The sequence below is a fragment of the Cygnus olor genome, chromosome 1, assembly GCF_009769625.2.
Source record: "Cygnus olor isolate bCygOlo1 chromosome 1, bCygOlo1.pri.v2, whole genome shotgun sequence".
Lineage (NCBI taxonomy): Eukaryota > Metazoa > Chordata > Aves > Anseriformes > Anatidae > Cygnus > Cygnus olor.
This window is the reverse complement of record NC_049169.1, coordinates 191,038,513-191,056,717: the sequence shown is the minus strand read 5'-3', so window position 1 is coordinate 191,056,717 and position 18,205 is coordinate 191,038,513. Positions and strand designations below refer to the sequence as shown.

The 18,205-nt window shown below is 38.5% G+C and overlaps 1 protein-coding gene across 3 annotated transcripts in view; it reads left to right on the top strand.

Annotated features, from left to right (window-relative positions):
* RNF17 (ring finger protein 17) overlaps positions 1–18,205 on the top strand; it is a 46,424-nt gene that overhangs the window by 5,349 nt on the left and 22,870 nt on the right. For all 3 annotated transcript variants that reach the window (XR_005816053.1, XM_040544077.1, XM_040544076.1), the window contains exons 7-20: positions 1,110–1,190; positions 2,629–2,729; positions 3,569–3,740; positions 4,962–5,038; positions 5,720–5,794; positions 6,710–6,984; positions 10,975–11,049; positions 12,712–12,873; positions 13,980–14,166; positions 14,605–14,770; positions 15,238–15,428; positions 16,399–16,534; positions 17,041–17,194; positions 17,906–18,021. Coding sequence is in view for 2 of the 3 variants with exons in the window: in XM_040544077.1 (XP_040400011.1) it covers positions 1,110–1,190; positions 2,629–2,729; positions 3,569–3,740; positions 4,962–5,038; positions 5,720–5,794; positions 6,710–6,984; positions 10,975–11,049; positions 12,712–12,873; positions 13,980–14,166; positions 14,605–14,770; positions 15,238–15,428; positions 16,399–16,534; positions 17,041–17,194; positions 17,906–18,021 (1,968 nt within the window). In the remaining variant the exon portion in view is untranslated. The remainder of the gene's footprint in view (positions 1–1,109; positions 1,191–2,628; positions 2,730–3,568; positions 3,741–4,961; positions 5,039–5,719; positions 5,795–6,709; positions 6,985–10,974; positions 11,050–12,711; positions 12,874–13,979; positions 14,167–14,604; positions 14,771–15,237; positions 15,429–16,398; positions 16,535–17,040; positions 17,195–17,905; positions 18,022–18,205) is intronic.

Below are 18,205 nucleotides of genomic sequence, written 5' to 3'. Positions count from 1 at the left end.
TTATTGTCATTGACCATAATGATAACCATGAAGTAGATAGGGTTACATGTTACTCCATGTGTTTTAACCTGTATCTCCTTGTATCTTACCAAAATGGAGTGAGATTGAGTGGTGTAGGAATTTGTGACTTGGAGGTTAACTGTGCTAGGAATAGCTCTTGGAGGGTTTTCTGCTCTTTATCTTCTCTTGAAGAGGAGACATCGATCTGAGGTGACCAGCTCCATTAGCTGTGTATCTCTTCCAGAGATGAAGGTAGCAACAAGCATCTTCAATAAACTCCAGATCATGCTGAGACAGCACTTTCATCCACCTATAATTGTTTGATCAGAGACAGAACAGTTCCAGGCTTTCAAACTTGAGCTCTAACTCTTCTCTAGTTCGTATTTGTTCTCCTTAACTGATGAGGAACCCTTTAGAAATGGAAGGTATTTGCCAAAAGGCAACTTAACAGATGTCCAATGGAAATGGGTTTCCCAATAGTCACAGACTTCACCAGCACCAGCCCTGACTCTTTGAGGTGTCCTCAACTGATGATCAGTTAGCGAAATGCCAGCACTCTTAACCGGTAATTTTAACACCAGCTTTAGTAATACCAGTGGTGGAAGAACATACTTCTATGTTCTATTTGCTTCTATTTCAGTTCATACCAGAGTATTTCACTGTCTCTTGCATCAGCATTACACTGTGAGCTTATTATAGTTCCCTGCTGTTATCATTTTTTTCTGAAGTAAAATTCTTAGATGTAGCACTTCTCTCTAAGCTGCAATATTTCCTTTCTTCTGTCCTGCATGCTTTCTTTGCTTTTTATTTGGAATTTTGTCTTGGTTTTCCATCTTAATGCTTTCTTTGATTCTCTTATTTTTTTTTGTGTATGCATGCAAATATCTTGTATGTATTTAGCAAAATACAGTGCAGAATCAGTCAAATACTATGTAATGTTGTAGGCTTACCGGAATTAGGCTTACAAGCTACTTCATGCCCGTTTGCAGCTGTAGAGCTAGTCAGAGCCATGCAAAGTTCACCAGGGTCACCTACCTCAAATCTGTGAAAATCAACTGAGTATAGCCTATGTTCTAGTCATTCAATCAACTTAATTTTCATTTCCCTAGGAAAACAAAACTCTGGAAGGCATTGATGAAGCTTTGTGGATAGGTATTTGTAATCTCAGCCACTTACAAGATGCAGACGAGGTGGGTGAAAATATATTGAAATTCTGAAATGTTATATGCTAGCCTTGATTAAAGCTTTTTGTCTTGAGTACTCAAACAAATGTACTGTTAAAGGCACTAAGAGCATGTTTAAACATGTCTTCTGTACTTCAGCTGTTTGGACTACTACTGTGAATATGTAGCACTAAACCGTGGACTGCGTGGAGTATCCGAACCTGTTCATAACTTGAAGTTACTAGGTCCATCTGTATATTAGGCATAACCATATATAAGCAGAACTTTGAGTACTGAGCTTGTGTTCCCTCAGACCAAGGTGAAATTTACACTTGCTTTTGCTCTGGCAGCTAAGTTTTTTTCTTGTGCTTCTCCTTGGATTTAAAGGTAGAAAAGAACAGGTGTTACTGAAATGCTTATATTTGCCTACCACTTCACATTCTGTATGTATTCTAAGATAAACAGGCATAGAGGTGTTCAGTGATCCAAAAGCTTAAAGTAAAATCACTGTGTGTGGCGTGGAGAGTTACTAAAACCTGTTTTCCATTCCCCCTCTAACTTGTTGCAGTGGCTGATCTGTCAGCTAAGCAAAATTACGTTAAGTACCTGCTTCAGATACTAACTGCATCTTGTAAAAGCCCTGTATTTCAGCAGCTCCAACAATTCATGCATTTACAACTGGGATCTTCCAACAGCTTTTCAGCAAAGGCTGAGTATTGCCAAAGCAGTTGTGTTAATGAGATTTTCTCCATAATATCTTCATTAGATGTAGCTATAGCAACAGAAAGCTGATGCTTAGGTGGAGGAAGAATCTTCCTTTTTTTTCTAGGTGCTCACAGTGAGTTTAAACAGTAGGAATCTTAGCTTGCTAACTACCTGTGTGCAGTGCTGTGTTAGAATATCAGGAAGCAAGTGAGGCGGTGGGCCCAAGATCACAGGATGGCTGGGGTTGGCAGGGATCTCTGGAGGTCACCTGGTACCACCCCTGCCCAAGCAGGGACACCCAGAGCAGGCTGCCCAGGACCACGTCCAGGCGGCTTTTGGAGATCCCCCAAGGAGGAGACCCCACAGCCTCTCTGGGCAGCCTGTGCCAGGGCTCCGTCACCTGCCCACCACAGAAGTGCTGCCTGGTGGTCAGGCAGAACTTGTGTTCTGGTTTCTGTTTCCTGTCTCTTGCATCTGAAGACTTCAGTGGCCATGAAGATCCAGATAGTGCAAGCTGACTAGAAGTTAAAACAAAACGATTAATGACTTATAAGTATTCTTCCACTGTACTTATGTAATGATTCTCTAATTGGCCTGTTCTCCTCTGTACCAATCACAACACACTGTCATGTTATTTCCTCCCTCATGCTGGAGTGTTCATCACTGTCTGACTGTTCGCTGGTTCTGTTCTGTTTTTTCTGAGTTTTAAAAAAAGTGAGAATCGTGAATAAACATGTTTACTCTATACTGAATGGAATAGATGCTGAAATGCTTCGAATTGAAAGTGAAGCAGGAAGGAGACAAAGTTGCAGAAACTGCAGATAGAAAATTTGATGAGCTTGTAACTTCTCTACTGTCAAGGTAATACTCTCACCTGTGCAGTGGGAGCAATGGGCCAGTTCTTCAGATAAAATATTTCAGAATTTCTCATTACAGTACTTGATAATACCTGTATTTAATTTTTATGCAGTATTTCTGCTCTTCCATAGTGGTATCTAGTTCTTGAAGCTAGCTTGTGTGGCTGGAAAACAGTAGTATGTTCAGCTTCTGCTTTAAAAGAAAATCTCAGAATAGCATTAATGACTTTTTTTTTCCTGAAATAGCTTGGGGGGTGGGGGTGATACTGCCATTAGGGGAATGACCAGTTTAATGAGAATAACTTAAAGAAAAAAGGCTTTCTGCAAATGTTCAAGTTGATAAAACCCCAAGGATTCTTTTAAAGAATATTTGTCTTCAGATTTTTATACAGTATGTATACTTAGAGGAGTGCATGTCTGTTGCAAAGCTTAGTAGTACAGAACAGCCTCTGCAAGGGGCATCTGATCTTTTAATCCAACTGTTCAGTTCATCAGGTTTTTTAGGAGTTGGACTTGATGATCCTTGTCCCTTCCAACTCAGGAGATTCTGTGATTATCAGCTGGATGTGTATGGAGGTATCTGTAGGCTTCATTGGACATGTGTTTTTAAACAAAGTTCCCTCAAAGAAGAGGGCTTGTGGCTGTGAACTCAGTGTTTTGCTTCCCCTGATTTTTATATTAGGTTTCTATGCTGTCTGCTCCTCGCTGTGAGGATAATGGTTTTTCTGTGAGATGCATCCAGTTTGTATTGTGGTATAAGTGACAATCATACTTCATAGTCAAAGTTGGAATCAGCACTGCTGAGTGCTTACTAAATTCTGAAAAGTAATGTTTTTAATACAGGAAAAGGAAACTGTGTGCAGAATTAGTGAAGAGCATCAACAACTACAGTGCTGATGTTGCAAAAGCTAAGCAATTAATTGAAGAGAAGAAAAAAGGCTTGATTGGTGCCATTAGGATAGCAAGGGAGTTAAAAATTACACCTTCCGTAAGAACCTACTGCGATCTGGCTCAGGTAGTTACTGTGAAATTTTTGTGAAGAACAAATCCATATTTGTATTGAAAGCTTTCATGATCTTTTTTTTGTTTGACTTGAATATTGAAATTTTTACAGTGGTGTACTCTACCAACCCACCTCTGCACATGCACTGCCAGTCTAAATTTGGCCTTGGTCACAAATCAGGCTTGTGACTCCCTTGAAATGATAAAGGTGGGCCTGGTCTCAAAGAGCTTGCTGTTGGCAATGGCAAAGGGAGGGGGATGACAGGAAACTAAGCCAGTACTGTTCAGTGAAGGGGCAGTGTTATCAAAATTTCAGACTCGAATCTTCCCATTGTAAAGTTCTCCAGCCTTCACACTGAATGAACTATGCCAGAGTTCAGTCTGTTCTCCTGATACAGGCCTCTGCTTCTATGCTTCTTCCCCGTCATAGCCTCTGCTTGTAGGAACATGATACCTGCTGTACTGTATTAGACCAAAGCTCCAGCCAGGGAGGTTTCCTTTATTTCAGCAGAGGAGAAGGTGCTTGAAGGAGAAGTCTAAGAACCTGGGCCTTTAAAGGTTAAGGGTTTTTATTGTGTATGTGTATACATTTTGTACTTTGTGTGTTTGCATATGCAGTGGCAGCTTGTTCCATGCTCTCATACTTGAAATGAGGTGTATATAGAATTGTTCCCTCTGTCATTTTGTCACTTGGCTGTTTGATTTGGAGTCTTTGTAGTCCTTGTGTTAAGAAAAATAATGAATAATCGGTCACCAGCCATTTTTGCAAGCAGTTTGATTTTTAAATTCAAGTTCGCTGCAGTCACTTGTTGCTTTCCGTGTGAAGAAACCTGGTCTCTCCCATCGGACCCAGGAAGGGATTCTAATCCCTCCTTCATGTATTGTTTGCTCAGTGTGAACTCTGGAGGCTGGCACCCACCACTGCCCTTCCATAGGCCCACCTTTTTGTTTAGAATTTACCTTCCCAGTGGCTGTTCATGTAAAAGGAAATTTCAACTCCTGCTTCTAGTCGCATGCTATGGCTACAAAATCCCAAACTGTTAAAAGTCTTAGCAGTGCAGGGAGACATAACTGACTATATAAGACTAACAGTTGGCTAGGTTCTTGGCTGTTAATGAGTAAACTCTTTAGTAGAATTAAAAATGTTACATTCAGACTGTCATATTATAGTTAATAGGCACCTGCATAATTCGCTCTGTATATTGCAGACTAAGACTTCACTCCTTAATTTCAGGTTATTCATGATTTGAAGTTGCCAGTTGATGCTGAGCTCTCAAGAGTGAGTAGTTTGAAGGAAAAAACATCTCCAAGGTAAATGACTGGAGTGGGAGGTATATTGGCAGATAAATGGGTGCACTGGTTATTTTAATTACAAAAGCTGTCTGGTTAACAGTTAAGTGGCATTAATCAAGCTCCTTGGCTTATGTAGTTCTGAAACTGCTAGTTCAGGTGTGTACAAACATACTGCTGAAAGGGCATGATTGCCTTCATCTGAGCCATCAGGAGAAAGCACATAAAATTTGCTGCTATGTAAACAACCACATGCATTAAATATATTTCTGACAGACTTGTGCAACTTCTAAACATGCTCCCAACTAGGAAGTGGGGAAAACGTTCATTTAATTCTTTTTTTAAATGAAACAATTTCTTATGTTCAACAAGGACACCAGTATCTAAGTATCTTCTTGGGACACCAGTATCTAAGAAGAAACTCATGGTGGTAGGTTGTATAGATGTGGAAACTCGGTAAGTAATGTAGGACCACTCTCTGCATGAGAAGTAGAGCAAGAGGCAGGAGAGTTTCTCCAAGTGTGAATCTGAAAATAAATGAGCAACCAAATAATCCATTCATAGAAGTGGAAGAGTGAAATTACAGTAGCTAATCAATCTCTTCTTTTACTCCTCTACATCATATGTGAATTTTGTGCTGAAAAACACAATGTATATCAAACCATCAGTGATACAGGTATTTGTAATGTTTCCTCTCTCGAGATTTCTCCTGAACACTGAAGAGATTACATCTTTTTTAAAGAATCTGGGGAAGATTGAATGGGGAGCATCAGGATAGTAAGTATTTTCTTAAGAGGGATAGGTACAGTAATTTAGCTTTTCTTAACAGTTAAATACTGGAGACTAAATTTTTAAGAAGTTCATGCTTATTAGTTTTTGTGTAAAGAACCAAAACTGTTTTGTTAAATGCTTGCCAGCATTCCAGTTAATCCATTTCAGTTTTATTTGTTTTTCACTCAACTATATTCCCTAGTTTTTATGCTGTGTTTTTTCAGCTTTGGTGTTGATAGGTAATAGAAATGTTTATCATTTCAGCATATGAAAGTGTAAATCTCAAATTGATGAAAAATACTGAAGTTTATTGTATTTCAGCTTCATAATCTAAATATTGAGCACGTATGCCAAAACAAGTGACATCAGATGAACTTGAACAAGAAAAAACTAACTTCTAAAGTTACAATTGCTTTCTTATTTGTCCTTTTCCTTTATTTTTTTCCTGTGGTCTTAGACAAAAACTTGAGAAATGGAATGGAGTTGTTGTGAAGGCTCTTCTGGTCAGCACTGGTTATCTTAAAAAGATCCACTGACTGTAACTATCAGTAGTAAGACATCTAGCATGTCTTGTTTCTGAACATGGGTGTATATCACACTACTGAAGTTTTTCCAAATACTTTGTTTATACCTATGCTGTCTGATCACTTAAGCAGGGACAACTCTTCTGTGTACTCAGCTGTGCCCAAGAATGTGTACCAGTTCTGTGCCAATTCTTTCTAGGTTTCAGAAATCCTGTTAACTGTTCTGCTGTCTTGGTATTGAAAAACTATGTAATACAGATTTATTTCAACTAGTCTTTATGAGATGTTTTCAGAACATAGTGATATTTTCTTAATAAAACCTCTGGTTTGACTTGTGTACTTCTCTGAAAACAGACTGGATTAATGTGTCTCAAAATAAACCTTTTCTCAAATACAGTGAAGATAATGGACAGCATGCTTTTAGCCCTGGTGACAAAAAAGAAATGTCAAGTTGTGATACTCAGCTCTCTGTAGACAATATGATTCCACCACCGTGCAGAGAAAGTAAAATAAAGGCTCAGGCAAATAAACCTGGTGTTCACAAAGCAGTGAAAAATGTGCAAGTACAAGAATCACTTGCTGTGGTACCTCATCAGAACATTCCTGCTCTACCCAAGTGTCTGTCCAGCCCGGATGTCATCATAGAAGAAATAGTTGAAGATGACCTGGAAAGTAAGTTTTTGAATACCTGATGCTTACAATGTTCAGATGTCAAGCATGTTATTCATCAATTGTGCTTGTAGTTAGCTCAGTGCAAGCTGTTTAGTGACTGATTACTGTATTTTACTTCATCTTCCTTTGAACTACTGTAGTACCTTTTTGTCTTTGTTCAGCTTGCCTTAGGGAAAACTTCCTCACAAGCTTTTTCAGACACAAATCATAACTTTCTACCTGCCTGGATGGTTAACTCTCTTAATCATTAGTCCCCTTCAGTGTTTGTCATTAGCTCCTGGAAGGTGCTGTTCTGGCAGTTCCCTGGGCTTTTGAGTCTTTCGAAGGCATTGTCATACCTTAACTGGCAACAACAGTTAAGTTCTTCAGCTTGTGAGGTTTTGCCTGGACTGTGTCAGTAAGAGTACAGCTAACAGGTCCAGCCGGTGATGCTGCCCCTCTGGTAGGTGCTCAACAAGGCTGAATCTGGAGTGCTGTGCCCAGTTTTGGACCCTGCAGTAGTGAGAGTCAGTGACATACTGGAATGAGTCCTTCCAAGTCCTCCAAGCTAGAGTCCAGGAGGTGCTTAGTGGCAGGGCAGAAGGTATTAGGAATAACATGGAAATAAAACTTAGATCACAGGAAAAAATGACTATGGGGGGTGGACAGTGACTAGTGCAGCTGTAAGTAGATATGTTACTCTTCTCATTAGAGTGGGTACAAAAATAAGTTCAAGAGTTGTAGTGAAAATCAAAGCTTCCCACTAAGTCTTCAGTTTATTAAAGTGGATAAAGCAACTTCAGAACCAACAGTGGCCAGCTTTGAGAAGAGCTGAGGTACCAGAGTACTAGACAGATCCTGCAATACCTGTTTTGAAATAAAGGAGTAACTCAGGGAACTGGTAATTCACTTCTTACTCACAGAAGTCTGAAGAAATAAACTCTTCCAAGATCTTGGGTGAACAGCAGTCAGCACAGATGTTTTTGTGAGGGGGAAGAGGTCCCATCAGACAGATTTCTGCCTGGAACAAGATAGAAAGGCTTCGTTCCTACCTGGTGATGGATCTCACTCCTTTGGCACACCTGCTGTTGTGGTACTAACTGAAACTTAAGTGGGTTCAGAGCTGGTTGGGTACCCAGAGAGCATTTTCAAATGGTTTGCAGTTAAAGTGGGAGGGGCCTGAAGTTCTGTTGGGGAGGAAACTTGATGGTATAGATTTGTGTCACATTTAGTAGCAATTAGGCTTGTACTAATTTAGGGACTGAGAGTCTGCAGGCTGTTAGGATAGGGTCAGGATTAGGATTCTGAATGATCTCAGGGAGTGCTTTTGGAAAAAGAGATTGTAGTTTGATAGAGTCATATTTCAGTTCTGCTCATAATTCAGTTGAGCAGAAAACATCACAGGTGGAAAAGTTATTCTGATGGCAGATCTTCAGGAAAATTGATAGTGTTTGTAGTGGATCAGTCTGTGATGGCTGGATCCCTTTTCATGGACTGAAAAGAACAAATGTGATTTTCTTTCCATCTCATGATAAGGATATTGTGTTATTCTCACTGACAAAACAACCTTGTTCTTTCCCTAAGGACAGGGAAGGGTTTGTTCCTAGAGGCTACTCTAGCTAAGCCAGCTACATTTTGTATTTGGGTCTGGATGTTAACCTCCTAAAGCTTTTCTGAACTGTTTAGTACTGAATAATAGTGGTTTCTTTGGTGCACTTTAGCACTTAATTGTAAATTTGAGCCTGTTTAACAGGTGTTGATAGTCTTTTCAGAAGTCTGTGTGCTGTATGGGTGAAAGATCTGGCCTCTCTACAGGACCTGGCCTTAAATAATCACCCAGTCTGAGCTGATGGCAACTTCTCTGTCCATAAGAATAATGTTAGCAAAGCTGAAAGAACATGACAGAAGTTGGGATAATGGAGATCTTCTTTATGTTATTGTTCAGTGTTATTGTTAATTCCTCCCATGTTTGTAAAGGAATATTAGTCTTCAGATTCTAGTATCTATTTCCTAAGAATAAAGGAGTTTCTGCCTGTGTTAGCAGGTTCAGTGCTCTCTGAAACTAAGAAAACATGAAGCTTGCTCTTTTGTATTCACACTGCCTTGAATTCAGGATAAATTTAGGCTGCCAGGAATCACAGGTGCTCCTGTCACTCAGCAGTAAGGACTTTAGCATGTGCCATCTACCTGTTGTTGCTCAAATGATGTCATTGTAAGGGCAGATGAGGTGGTAGATGAAAACTTTTAGATCGGGTACCAAATAAGGGGCTGTAGATAAATGCAGCCATTCATGCTTCAGATAGAGTATGCCCAGAGGGTTCCTTCCAAAAGTATTCATTCTTTAGGCACTTCTGTCACACTGCATGTAGGAGTGACAGGCTTCTCCCTGAGCTCAGTTTTAAGGTTTCTTCTCTAAGCAGTTAAGATGCAACAATAAATTCCTTCAGCTTGCAAGGAGATCTTGACCTACTTATGCGCACATTCAAAAGGCTAAGGTACATGGTAAGTTCATTTAAAGGCCGTGTAAACTTTGAAAGGCTGTAACATTAAAAATTGGGGAAAAACAGCCACCAGCAGTGACATGAGGCTACTGAGAGGAGACAAGTTAGGTGACATCAGTGGCCTTCCAAGCTGCTTGTAACTGGGTAAAGTATCGTTCCTGGAGCTCTGTGCACATCTGTAGGAGCACCATATACCATTGCTTATTCTCAAGCCTTAGAACTGCCAGAGAATTTAAATGGCTGAGAGGATGCCTGCTTTGGTGTAAATGGATACTGTTGGAGTCTTCCAGGAGGAAATATATGCATGTTCATCTCCATTTTTGTAGAGTAAATATGGATATTCTCAATGCTGCAAAGGCAGAAAACCTCTAACCTCATGTAAAAGACAGATCCACTCTCACAGTGGAGTGTGCAGATGGCCAGTCAATCATGAGTTCTTGTTTCCTCTGTGTTCTTGTCAACAGAAACTGTGGGATTCATCTGTAATTAACAAGGTTGACTTCAGCATGTTCGTTTTCTTGTTACTCCACAAACATGTTTAGAAGACCCATGGGTTTAATGATCTGTGGTTGATCCTTGGAGAAGGTGGGGATGATATGTAGGAGTACTTGTGGTAGCCTATGGTGTGTTCAGGGTGGGGTAAACTACAGATCTTGGCCCAGCTGTCTAAAATAACATTCCAGAATGCTAGTGGACTTCACAAAACTGTCAGAACAAAATTCCTTCAAGGAGCAATGTAATCCAAGTAACATGTGTCTTCAGTTGTCTTAATGATAATTTTGTAACAGTGGATTTAGTGTGTGAACTGTCTGTTTATACAAAGCCCCTACATCTGTTTCAGTCACGTCAGGTATGGAAATGGTTACACACAAAACTGTCACAAATTCACAGCTGGTCTGTGCTAACCCCAGAAGGGCTAGGACACAAAGTAGGGAATTCTAAGGTTAAATATTCATATCCATTAAATGCTCGAGCCTTTCAGATGTATGGGTGCAATGAAGTGACCAATCATTAATTAATCCATACTACTGAGTTATTCACAGTATTTGGCAAAGGTGCTTTTTACCTGCCAATCCAGGCATCCCTGGAGTCTATTAAGTAATAGTTACTCTGATAACAGACTTTGGGAAGGTTTTCAAGGACAAGTTAGAGGGGCAGGGATGCTAGCATTACCCTTGTTGTCTTCCCCTGATGTCTACTTTTTGGCCATCCCAGTAGTAAAGCCCTTATGTGCAGGCCTGGGCTGTCCTTGCAGTGAGCTGGTGTCCTTCAGCTTGCATTCCCAGGCATGTATAACCCGAAAGTTCCCAGCAGAACTTGAATGATGACCATGTGATGCAAACCAATACTGTGTAGTAGAATGATGGGTACAAGCGTTAGTAAGTTTTTATCACTCTGCAGTGCCTTACTACACTATGCATAACCTCTGTTGTGCTTGCTGCTTTACTGCATATGCATAAATAGTCACCTAATCTAATTGATTAAACTTTTCTTCTAAAACAATAAACAGAGCTTCCCCGAGAACACCACAATGAACAGAGGAAGAAACTTTCCACGAAGAAAACACATTCTGAACACAAAGCTGGTTAGTGATTTTCCTGTCTGGTAAATGGTTTAACTTACAAGGAACCCATCCTCTAAACAGTGGCACAAAGCACTGGAATCAGCTGCAGAGTTGGACACATCTTTTAGTGTTCTAACTGAGATAAGGAGTGTGCTAGAAAGAGATTCTCATCTTGTCTAGTTAACACATACTTGTTCATGTGTAGGAGCAGTCATGAGGCTCGTGAATTCCTTCCAGTTTGGATTAGTCTGGGAGGTGCTTATACAGATGATGATAACAGCGCTAGCAGCTTTACTCAGCAGAAATGCTCCCTGATCAGCTCTCCTTGCCAAGTTGAAGACTCTAGAAGAAATGTCAGAAGTTGGTGTAATGATTTAATTGGAAGATATAATACACTAAGTCCCAAGCAACTTTCAGAAACTCAGTAGTGGCAGTGTCTCAGCACGTGGTACATCCTTGATGTGGTGGCATCAGTGCATCCTGTGAACAATGGGACCAATTCATATACTGAACTATGGACTGTTGTCTTGTTCGCTCCCAGTGTACCTTCAGTATTCTAAATTAAGAGTGAACAGATAAATGTACAAAACAGTACTTTGAGGAAGCAAGTTACTTCACTCACAAATTCGGTAGGCACAGTTTGTGTAGTGCTTTGAACTGTTAATTGAGTGGGGAGAAAGTAAGTAGAGATCACAGTATTGGGGAAGAAAAGCTTGTTGATAGAGGAAGAAGCAGTAGAGGAAACTACATATTTTTGTGTTTCTTTCAGTCTTGGAATCGTAAAATATACTCCTGCCCCATCAGGTAACTTACCTCTCAAGTAACTTGTATGTTCACTGGCTACTTTGTAAGAGACTTGACACAGTAGTAGGGAATACAAGTAGTTTGAGTTCATAACTTCTGTGGAAGTACATCATAGAGAAATTCTAATGCCCATCGTGAAGTTGAACTGTAGAGTTCGCTGCCACTTCGTTACACTGCAAAGAATTTTGTGGAGAAACATCAAGTAAACATCAGTTATATCTGAGCCTTTCCAGGCTCTTGAGTTTGGGCCTCTGTCATGAATACACTATGAAAATCAGATCCCAGAGCTGAGATTATCACAGAACTGTTTGCCATGATCAGTTTTGTTGGTAATACGCTAAAATAAGTGTTCTAGAGCTTTATGGATTATGGGAAGCATAATTTAAAGCTTTATCAGTGATCTAGTGAAGTAACGTAATACATGCTTTTCCTAGTCTACTTGGGACAAGCAAGAGTCATGTAGTAACACTGAATTGCTGTACAAAAGCACTTAGGATTTCTGTTCTCAGAAGTTGGTATGTTAGGGTATGTTAGGCTTTCCAGCTTACTTTCTAGAAGCCTTGTACTTCTCTGTTAATAGAGGGAATAAATGCTTTGAATTACCCCCGTAAATTCAGGAGACCACTTTGTAAGTAGTGAGACAGCCTTCAGTTTTGAAGGGTGACTCAAGGGAGGTAGTTCTTACTCATTAAAAAGAGCAGACTTAATCAGGAGGCAAATCTGTAACTCACTCGAAACAAGTGCGAGCAGACTTTAATATTGAAAGCTGTCTGATGTAATGAGATGTTACCATGATTGCAACATAACTGTAATCACATGTCTAATAGTGTCTGCTGGAGTCACTTGGACAATGAATGATCTTTTTTTTGTCTTCCTCAGGTTCAACAGAACTAGTGTTTGTAAGCCATGTTGTAAATCCATGCCACTTCTATATTCGTCGATACTCGCAGAAGAAAGAATGTATTTTTTTGGAGGAGAAATTGAATAACTTCTGTTGTAGTAAAAGTTCCTATCTCTTGCCTTCAGATGTTTTGGAACTAGGTAAATCAGTTATTTCTAAATGCGTGAGGTAGCTTAAAACACCATCCTGTAGTATGTTGTCTTTAGCAAGGTCTTCTTTCTGTATTTGTTTTTTTTCTCTAGCATTCCTTTACAAAGGAAAGTATTTCTGTGTATTCTGGAATCTACAATTAAAACTGTTTTGTAAAGTAGACTTGTATTAAATCTTACAAATGAGAACTATGGAAACACAGAAAAAAAGTTTCTTCACTTCTTGACCTTAGCAAATTCAGTGTATAAACTAACAGCAGGAACACCTGGCTGTAAATGTTGATGTCTTCCAGTGTTAGGTGATGCTTGTTAACTGTTAAGGTCTTTTTTAGAATACTGATTGCAATGAACAGACTTGTTCTTCCATTACTTCAGTAAACTTGCTTTCTCTTATGCAAGCAGCATGCCACTTCTGTTAGATGGTTTTGTTTACAGTTCACTGGATAGAAACCATTCTGCAAATAAAATTAAAGACAAAACAAGAATACATGGCTAAGTAACTTAAAAATGTTCTGTGTTACATGTTGACAATGTTACTCATTTCTAGAAGGTGATCAGAAAAGTGATAAAAAGTATGTTACAATCCTGAATAGAGAGCAGAATCAAAAATTATCTTGGGATGTATTAGTGGTTTTATTATAGTGTTTTTTTCTAAATTTTAGAGATGAAAATTGAGCTTGGGGATGTTAGGCAGAAGTAGGGAACTTGTGAAATAGGTATGTTTTTGAATGTTTTGATGTTTGGGGGTAGACTTTCTTCATACAGGTTCTTTATGTGACTTTGGTAGAACTATTTGTAACTCGACTAGCCTTTAATGGCATTTCAGTAAAAGGTATAGAAGGCTTACCAGAAATGATTTCTCAATACAAGCCAACTGTCTCCTAGATGCACAGAACTTGTGTAAATGAATGAGGAGAGAACTTCTGGCAGGTATCAAGACAAGATTATTAATGTTTTTGTGTCTTCGTTTTAGCTGTACCGATCTTACTACCTTTGTGGAAGATGGACGAGAATAAAACATTAGGCAGAACTATAATAATACAGTGCAAAATACCTCTTAATTCTTAATTTAGGCTTTTTTATTTGCTTCCATGTAGGCGTTCAAATTTTTATTAAGAGTAAGGAAACTGGAATGTGGTGCCGTGGAACTATCACTAAACTAATCCCTGTAAAAAGTAAAAAAGAGAAACCTTCTGATCCAATAAGATACAGAGTTTGTGATGTGGCAGTGATGGAAGTATTCCTGATTGATTTGGGGAGTTCAGAAGCTTTAGTTTTCTCAAGGTATGTTCACAAAGAGTTGTTCCCCTGCAGTAACCCTTTGAGTGTTGATACTTAAGAGGTTCTGTGTTAAGAAACAAATCCTCAGTCAGCAAATATGCTTCATACAGGTTGATAACCAGATACGCAAGTGACCCTAGTATCTGTAGGGAAAGCGGGAGGGTATGCAGGTACACAAATGTACAAATCCTCATGTGGTAGAATGTTTGATTTAGACTTCTACTGCAGAAAGGTAATGTGAGTCCTGAATGCTTAAAAATTAAAAAAAAAAAATGCATTTAAAAAAAAAAACTGACATTATGCCAATCACTGCAGTAATGGCCTCTTTAAGTTTGATTTTTGATTGTTCTGTGTGTTTGGTTTTTGTTTTTCCTTTTTATTTACTTTTTTTTGCATTGCTTTTAAGCTAGTGCTACTGTTTTTTTTCCTCCCTGGCAATAGGTATGATGGTGCTGAACGGCCTGAACCTGCTCCTTTGCAAACTATTGAACCTGATGACGTTTGCTTGTTTGTAAGGAAGCCAGATGAGAATATTGAGGCAGAACTTGCAGCTGTTCCTCCTTTAGCAGTCCAGTGTTCGTTGAAAGATATTGTTCCCAAAAATGCAGTAAGTAGAAGCTGTTTCTGCTACTTCAGGAGAATTTTATTCATTCTAAGATTTATATTAAAGAATTTCAGTGCATAATGTACAATGATCTTACTCCAGTATAAACAGAATAAAACTTACTACTGCAGAGTATATTTTAAAATATAGGTGTATCTATTAAAAGATAGCTTGCATTGATTTAGTTGGAAAGGAAACAAACTTACAGGAGCCTGCCTTTAAAAAGTCTTTGGGTTTATGCTCATATATTTCAAGTTCAAATCTCATTTTGACTCAGTTTTACACAGTTAAAATATTTATCAGTCTATCATAAAAGAAGATTACCTTGTGCTGTCCTGGATATGAACTAAACAATCTGTACTCTTAGGAAATACTGAATGCACTTCTGTTCAGGTGCATCCGTGCTCACTTCCTTGCTTCTGTCTTCTTTGACTCAGATATCTTCAGCACTTTTTTTTTCTTTCTAACAGAGTGAAGGTTGGGGAGAGGAAGCAAAGACAAAATTTTTAGGAATGGTAAATAATAAAGTTGTTTTAATGACCATATTTAGAGAAGAGGATGGCGTTCTCATTGTGGATTTGAAAAAACCTCCATATAATAAAATAAGCAATGACATGCCTGCATCTCTCAAGGATGCGTTAGTTTTTTTAGACTTGGCAAGGTAAGTGTCATCTGGTCTTTGCTCTTAGGACATAAATGATAATGGAATAATACTTAAAAAGTGAAGTTTATTGAGCAAGTTGTTTTTGCAGTGTTGGATGTGTTAATGTGTGATGTTCAGCAATACCTGTTGATGCCCTTTTTTGCCTTCACTAATAAACACCATGGCACGTTCATTTTCTCCAATCAGAACTTTAATTGGACAACGAACTTTATTTTAGAAAATGATCAAATCTAAATTTCTGTAGAAGTTTGAGAATAATGGTTTCTCCTTTTACCCCCGTGTTATTGAGCGTCCCCCGCTGAGAGAAAAGCATGCCAACATCAGCCTTGTATTTTTGATTTGCCTGGGAGGCAGTGACAGCCAGGCTGGTCACAGTAGGGTGGGTATAAGGGGGAGCTTGATGTTGGCATTGGGACAGAAGGGGGTGCTTTGGAGGGACCAGCAAAAGAGGCAGGAGATAGAAAAGAACAGCGAGTGCTTTGGTGTTTAGTAGGAAATGAGAGTTCATACCGCTGCACGCAGGAAGGTGTTTGTTTATATATGAGTGTAACTAGTTGTGGTGATCAGTGGGAGATGACTTCTGCATCTGCATTCCTCTGGTAATGTTTTTCCTCTCATAAGTGATGGAAAGGAGATCTAAAAATGTTTTGTCAGTGTAGTGGACTTCTCTTTTTGGGGGGTAGAGAGGGGACAATTAAAATGTATGTTTCTGTTTCCCAAATAACAAAATACTTTTAGGGGACAGCTGGCATATATCTTATTACTGTGTTACATTTGTTGGAGGAGGAATTAGAATTGGCTGTGCAAACTGTGAGGAGGAAAGTTCAAGCTATTCATATGGATGTGGAACAAGTTACTTTCGAGAAGTTTTTTTTTTGCATTTTTCATAGTAAAATTGACATAGAATCCAAGTCTTCCTTCTCAGTTAACTTTGACAAAAGTCATTCAAACTCTCTTTGTGCCTTAGGTTTAAGTCACATCTTCCTTATCACTTAGAAAACAATACAGTCTTGCAGTATAAACCACCTAAGATACCAGAAGAAAAAGAAGTCTTTGTTGTAGTTTGTCACATAAATAGTCCGAGTGATTTCTATCTGCAATTGGTAAGTTTAGAAATGAGGTCTGTTTAAATAAAACTCTGTACAGATATTTTTATGTTGAGCTACTTGGAGTACACATCAAATGAGTTACAATTTCCATTATTTTCTGATGTTTCATAGTAATTTTAGGATTACAATAATAATAAATACAGTAATTATAGGATTCCTGGAATTAACATACTAGATTAGCTGTTAGAATTATAAATTCTAATTAAATGCAGGAATTTCTGGAATGCCGTCAAATTTTTTGACTGTTTACTTACATGGTTAATTTCCATGTGGGTGTGTGGTGGTTTAGTGTTAAGAATAGTGACTGAGCAGGGCAATATTCAATAATTGTTAGGGTCTTTAATTCACTTGGCATGTTCATAACTACTGTTCAGTATGGGGGGAAGGAGTAGAAAAGACACTGCCAGAAAAAAAGTCCTTTAAAAGAACAAAAATACTGCAAAAAAGTTAAGAATTCTGATCTGTATATATTATAGAATGTTTTGTTGTTCTTAATTTAGGTAGATAGCCTGGATACTTCAGCTTTCCCAAAGAAAAATAGAGAGAGAGACAAACATCAGGATAGCAAAGACTTGCAAATTGTCTGCCCAGTTGAAGGCCAACCCTGTATTGCAAAACACAAAGATGGGAATTGGTACAGAGCACAAATTACAGGTGAAATATTGGTTCTTTCGCTGTAATGCTAAGTAGCAAAATCAGATGTGCCGCTTGATCAGTCACCCGTTGGATGTGAATAATGAATAAAAAAACTGTTATATCTATTAGGCAGTCATCCTAACAGCTAGGTTCATAAATTCAATACTGCTACTGCTTGCTGTATTTTTTCTTATTCTGTGCTTCATGTCACTTTTCAAAAAAGAAATGGTACCATTAATTTTTGGTATTGAAATTCTATTACATATTTTAATATTTCACATTACAGTTTGACCTACAGATTGGTCTATTATATCCAACCTCTGATTGTAATTAGTGTGGGGTAATAATTCCTGTAGTAATTGCCAAGGTATTGGAGGCAGAGGGAGACTCTAAGATGCGTTTATGGGCAGTGGAGTGTATTTAATGTGCCTGGACGTGTACTTGCTTACATGTCTACTTGGCATGTCATTAATATGCCAGCATCTCTTAAAATGATGAGATGTGTCAGGTTCAGAATGCTAAACTTAATTCAGGAATCAAAAAGAGCTGACTCTTACATTAAAAAATAAATAAAATTCATTAGCTTGTAGATTATGTGAAAAAGTGATATTTTTAATAGGGTGTAAATGTGGGCTTTGCTTTGAAGTTCTGATGCTTTATCTTGGATTTGATACTCCTTTTTGTTTTTAATAACTTGAAGATTTTATCCCTGGGTTGTTTTTCTTGAAGGGCTGCCACATTCACAAGAAGTTGTGGTCAAATATGTTGACTTTGGCAGCATTGCTAATGTAACTCTTAAAGACATACGCAAAGCAGAAGATGAGATTTTCAGCTTTCCAGAAAAGGTAAGTTAGTTATTGCTCTAACTACTGAAGATAAATAGAATGCAGATGGATGGAAGGGGAAATACAGAATTGTTAACATTATCAAGTAAATGAAATGTCAGTTAAGTTCTTCTGCAGATGGGTTTATGATGTGACACGTTAAATGTTTTTTGCACATAGATTGTAAACTTATTTTAGTGTGTTT